General features: G+C 34.9%; 1 protein-coding gene across 1 annotated transcript in view; it reads right to left on the bottom strand.

Annotated features, from left to right (window-relative positions):
- XPC (XPC complex subunit, DNA damage recognition and repair factor) overlaps positions 1-5,952 on the bottom strand; it is a gene marked incomplete at its 5' end in the record, with an annotated part of 19,100 nt that extends 13,148 nt beyond the window's left edge. Inside the window, 4 exons of the mRNA XM_015824962.1 lie at positions 1,335-1,419; positions 2,749-2,863; positions 4,686-4,798; positions 5,760-5,952. Of these exons, the coding sequence (XP_015680448.1) occupies positions 1,335-1,419; positions 2,749-2,863; positions 4,686-4,798; positions 5,760-5,952 (506 nt within the window). The remainder of the gene's footprint in view (positions 1-1,334; positions 1,420-2,748; positions 2,864-4,685; positions 4,799-5,759) is intronic.
- Positions 5,953-6,356: the final 404 nt, after the last annotated feature.

Raw genomic sequence — 6,356 nt, 5'->3', positions numbered from 1 at the left:
TGGATTATATAAAATTCATGTTTTATATGAATTTCATAAAATTCTGGTATGGATGGTAGATGGTATTATAACCCTCAGCACCTTAGCTCATACATTTTCCAGGCCAAGCCCACCTGTTACGTTTGCAGCGTTAAAGTATGCACTGAGACCAAAAGGGCTTTTCCTGCATTGTTCTAATTATATCATGATGTGTTGTGAGAGACTACAGGAAGTTAATATTCTCTGTCTCAAGCCTTAGATGTTTCTACTGTCACAGAGTTGAATTTTAACTGAGTATCAGTTTGACAGTTGGTTTCTTTTTGAGGCTGTATTTACACCTGCTATTGTTTTAACTGCTCAGTTTATTTTTAAGATGCATGTGGCAGTTACATTTGAAAATGTGGTTTTAAATTTGCATTTACAGATCATATGCCACTGCATACAGATCATATGCAACTGCACTAAAAAGGTTTTTCAAATAAAATTCAGTTTTATTACAGAATGTGCAAAAGAAATTAATCCTTTATGTATATTGAGTGCTAATTTAAAATACTGTTATATTCACAGGAACATTTTTTTAAATCCTCCCAAAATTCAGGATGCTATTTTCCCAGTAAGAATATATTGAATTACTCTTTGGAAATCACTAACATATCTAGATGTGTACTATTTATTTATTTGTATCCCCTCTTTATTATTTTTTACAAATGACTCAAGGCAGCAAACATACCCAATACATCTTCCTCCTTCTATTTTCCCCACAGCAACAACCCTGTGAGGTGGGATGAGCTGAGAGAGAATGACAGGCTCAAAGTCACCCAGCTGGCCTTCATGGCTAAGGTGGGACTTAATCTCATGGTCTCTGCATTCTAGCCTAGTGCCTTAACCACTAGACCAGGGGTAGGCAACCTTGGCTTTATGACTCGTGGACTTCAACTCCCAGAATTCCTGAGCCAGCAGGAATTCTGAGAGTTGAAGTCATAAAAGAGCCAAGGTTGCCTACCCCTGCACTAGACCAAACTGACTCTCTTATGTACCTTCATAATGTTCCTCCAATAGTAAATACTGCTCAACTGTGAAACAGTTGTGAAACATTTATACAGCAATAAGCTCACCTTTCAGAAAATTGATTATGCCGAGCCTGGAAAATTACCAATCAGGAATATTTTAACAGCATACTGCATTGTAAGTCCTGCATTGAGCAGGGACTTGATTAGATGACCCTAACTTTAAAGTATCTTCAAGTTCAATGAGTTTAATTGCCAGGATAAATTGATAAATGTAATACTTCAGATAATGAACTTTGCCCCTAGAAATCTCCCAATTTTCTGACAATTTAACCCTGAAGATCAGACCTTATGGGTATCTTCGCGGACTTCTTTGCTGAAGCGTTTCATCATTCGACGAAGATACGTCTCAAACTCAGCTTGCCGTTTCTCTCTGCAAGATTTCACGCAAATCAAATCGATGAGTTTTATTTAATTATTTCATTTTATTTATATCCTGCCTTTATTACTTTTAGAAATAACTCAAGATGGCAAACATAACTAATATTCCTTCCTCCTCCTATTTTTCCCATAACAATAACCTTGTGAGTTTCTAGCTTAGTGCCTTAACCACTAGACCAAACTGACTCTATGCTATAATGATTTTAGGATGTCTCTTTCTAAATAAGTCCCATTTTGTTGTCCCTGAAGGCTCTTTCAAAAATGGTTGCTGGGAATCTTATTTACTTCAGGCAAAAAACATGAAAAGAGCAGCAAAACCCTAGCAATTTTTTTTTAAAAAAATGCAGCTCTGATTAAGTGCATAAAGCAGTTCTCCATTTCCCATCAGTCTCTTAAAAATGCACAGTCCCCACCCATAATCTAGATTCTGAGCAGTCATTTAAAACAAGAAACCGCAAGGACAACTTAATATATTGTCAGAAGCTGTACACTATATGTGACTCTTGGCTGTGTGAATTCTATTCTTTTATTTGGCAATATGTACTTTGCTTCCTAATGTCATAGGAGTCAATTACAAATAGTCCTAGACTTACAACTGTCCGTTTAACAAGTGTTTGAAGTTATAATAGCTTCAGAAAAATCGACTTATGACCTGTCCTCAAAATTACAACCCTCACACCACTTTCAGGATCACGTGATCACAATTTGGGTGCTTGGCAACTGACTCGCATTTGTTAATAGTTGCATCATCTTGCAGGCACATGGTCACAATTTGTGACCTTCCCAGCTGGCTTCTGACAAATAAAATTAATTGGGGAAGCCAAATTTGCTTAACAACCACATGATTTGCTTAATTGACCACAGTAAAAATGGTTGTAAAATTTGGTCTTGCCATAGGACGACTTGCTTAAGCAATGCATTGCTAAGCAACCAAAATTCTGATCTCAATTCTAGTCAAATGTCAAAACAATACAAAGCAAAATATAACAAGAAATAGTTGTAATAGCCAAAAATAAGAACAGCACAAACAAAATATCAATGAAGGTTACCAAAACCCTCAGCAAGAAAAACTGATTTTTCTTAATCTTAAAAGTATAAGATTAATAATTATAAATAGCAATGGTATTTATAAAACTTGGGGACCAAATTGGAAAAAGAGACCATAGCAAAATCTCAGAAAATCTTTTATATGGATTCTTTCCCTCTAAAAGTCAAATCAATTGTGAAAACCACCAAATATTATTAGGTTATTAATTATTATTTTAAATGTATTGGCCACCCAACTACACTGGGCGTCCACTCTACGTGGATGTCCGCCTACCTTCTCTCTCTCTTCTTTGCTTGTTCAGGTGTTTCAATTTCTATCTCAACAGTTGTGTTGGGCAGCTTTGGTGCCTTAAGTTCTTTCAGCATCTCAATCTCAGGTTCACAAAGTTCTGGAAACAAAGTTCTAAATCTAACCAGGGTGTTTCAAACAGAACTGAACAGTTCCAATTCAGGGCTGCTTCCCATTTGGTTTCAATGACAGAAAATTAAGAAAACACATGAAGGCATAAGGTATTACAACAATTATTTTGCATATTTTGGCAACAGGCTAAGCAATATGTGCCTATATATCTAACAAATATTCTGCCTATCAATCAGGCAAATATCACATTCTTTTATGAATCACTCTTCCCCAACTGGAAGCTCTAATACAGGAGTCTGCAACCTTGATAACTTCAGCTCCCAGAATTCCTTCTGGGAGCTGAAGTTCACAAGTCTTAAAGTTGTCAAGGTTGCAGATCCCTGCTCTAATAGATACTACTGGCTTTGCTGGATTGGGTTTTAGGGAGCTATATTTCCAACATATCTATAAAATATCAGATTAGAGAAGACATCAATAAATGTCTGTTAAGGCACATAGCCCATGTTACATTGGAAATCTAGTATTTAATGCAATATTTTCTTCTGTTCTAACACTAATGCAATATTTTCTTCTGTTCTAACACCAACCCAACAGCCATATCCAGCCCATAAGGAATCATTATTAAATGAGGTAATTAAACAACCTTTTTCAGCATAGAAAATAATGATTATAGAAATGTTATACATAAAATATGGGTTCAGCTTTCACTTATTTCTAGATTTCTAAGGATTTTTATGGGGGGAAGCTAAAGCATAGTTCAGCATCAGAATGAACTTACTACATGTAGCTCTGGATTTGCAACCATTTGTTTAGCATCTATTCAAATTTACAACAGCATGAAAATAGTGACTTACGACCGGTTCTTATGGTAACGTATGACTGTTGCAGCATCTCTTTGGTCATGTGATCAAAATCTGGGAGCTTGGCAACTGGCATTTATTTACAATAGTTGCATTCTTCCTGGGTCATGTGATCACCATTTGCAACTTTCCCAACTGGCTTCTGATAAGTCGATGGGGGAAGCCCAATTTGCTTAACATGAGTTGCTTAACAACCGCAGTGGTTCACTTAACAACCATGGCAAAAAAGGTCATAAAATCAGATACGACTCACTTAATCTTGCCTAGCAACAGGAAGTCTGGTTTCAACTGTGCTCATAGCTCAAGGACTACTTGACCTACTCTTCCTCCCCTTTTTACAATCTTTTTTTTCATTTTTAATTAATCAATTTATGATACCATTTTAGGCCAGATAAACCACAACTAGTGGGAACAGCTCACAAAGTAGTCATTGTAAGGGGAAAAAATGGGTGGTGGGATCACTATGCAGATTGTCTTGAGCTCCTGAATAAAAGACTGGATCTAAATTATTTTTATTTATTTTTCACATTTTTAACCATCCATCTCCCTTAGTGTTCATAAATAAATAAGTAAGTAAGTAAATAAATAAATAAATTTGATTTAAAATTATTATTTAAAATAGTGCTATGTTTTCACTACTTATATCTAAGGATGATCTTTGTGAAAGAGATGGATGATATGCTAAATGAAAGTTTTAGCCACCTCAACTTCCAGAAGGTTCCTTCATCTTATTTGCAACTGAAGAAACAATATAGTTCTCTATAATTTACTTATTTTATTTAATTTGTTACTCTGCAACACCTGGGAAAAAGCTTTTTTAAAAAAGTGAATCAGGCTCAGAGAGGCATAAAAGAAACACAACATTCAATAGATCTGTGATAATCTTTGGATGACTTCAGTATGAAAATAAGCATAAACCACGAGATGCCAAAATAGCCATCAAAAATGAGACAAATGGCTTATTATAGCAGAAAATGAAGAATGTATTACCTTCCACATCTTCCCATTCTTCCTCACTTTCCTCATCCTCATCTTCTCTCTTTGTAATAATTAATTCTTTTTTTGCATCTTTTTTTTTCTTTAAGGGAGTGCTCTGCAAACCACTATTGAATTCAAAAAGAAATATACTACATTTTTTTCTTGTCTCGTGTACTCTGGTTTTTCCCCCCCTGATATGGTAGTAATATTAACCCACTGTTTATTACTTTAGGCAACATAACAAACAGTGTGTAACCAAAGCAGAAAATAAAAACCTCTAAATTCCTTATAGTCATTTCAAAGTGGAAAAAGGTACGAAACTTGAATGAGATAGCTAAATACTTCAGGAGACATAAACAGGCCTCCAAAGAATCTTCACAGGTTAAGTAGGAAGAAGACTGCATGAAATTTAATAGTTACAAATGCAGTATTCTACACTTAGGAAAAACAAACCTAATTTCCAGGCATAAGATTAGGAGATATCTGCTGTGATAACAATAAGTGTGAAAAAGCCACTGCAGTTTAAACTTTGGCAAATAAAAGTTCCAATATATTTTGCATTGGTCAGAATCTGTTTTGGAGTACTCTGTTCAGTTTTGGATACATTTTAAGAGGCCATTCTACTTTTTACAAAAATTAGACCAGAAGAAAAGATAAGTTGATAAGAAATTAAGTCTTATGAGGAGTGATTGAAGGGACTAAGTAAGTTAGTCCTAAAAAACGGCAACTGAGAGGGGATGTAATGGCACTTTCCAAGTATCTGAAGAGTTACCATACCTCTTCAGAATATCAAGTACAGTACTATTATCTATCTTTCCAGTGGTCTGTAATTCCAGAAAAAAATGAGATACTGGTTACCTTTTAGGCAAAAAAACAACAATAAGAGCAGATTAACAACAGGAGATGCTGGGCTCCTGTTTTCTGTTTTCAAGCAGAAGCTAAACAACCACCTCTAAAGATGTTTTATTCTGGATTCCCACACTAAGTAGAGAGTTGCACTACTAGATAGCCTTAATGGACTCTTTCAATTCTAACAATTTATATTTGTATTTTGAAAATGTCTACAAAAACCTTAAAGTTGCTCACCTGCATTTCCCTGCTTTTGGAAGGAAGCCTTGGCTTTCTATACCTCTATTCATTTCCTCCTTGACTTTGGATTTTGGTCTTTTTTCATTGGAATTTTTACGAAGTGCCTGAGGGACATGTTCTTTTTCTCTCGTTTTTCTAGATGGCAATTTGGGCCTAGTTTTTTTCTCAGGTTTTTCATCTTCAAAATCATCTGTATCAAAAATGGAGAAAATTGCAAAAATCACTGGGAAAAAGTAGATTACAAATTTTTTAAGGAACTTTTTAAGCAAAAACCCACTTAATTTCCAATTATCTATTCAAAATTAGGCTGCAAGGATTATAAACTAACAAGATGCTTCCGCTTGAGTGTGTAGAGAACCAGATATATTTTTTATTTTATTCAACACAACATTGTAAATGAACTCTAAAACTGTCTATTAATGACAAAATCTTTTTTTTTATTCTCCTTAAAATTTACTGAATATCCATGGTGCATTAACGGAAACAAAGGCATAATAGTTCAATAACAAAATCAGCAGAAAGCTGTATCCCATTCTGATAGAATAAAAAACTGAAGTCAGCCTTTGTTTTCACTCTTCAGAAAAAAAGAGAGAA

Source organism: Protobothrops mucrosquamatus, unplaced genomic scaffold, assembly GCF_001527695.2.
Source record: "Protobothrops mucrosquamatus isolate PMUCROS unplaced genomic scaffold, P.Mucros_1.0 scaffold2431, whole genome shotgun sequence".
Classification (NCBI taxonomy): domain Eukaryota; kingdom Metazoa; phylum Chordata; class Lepidosauria; order Squamata; family Viperidae; genus Protobothrops; species Protobothrops mucrosquamatus.
The sequence above is the reverse complement of the archived record's forward strand: the minus strand, read 5'-3'. Positions and strand labels throughout refer to the sequence as shown.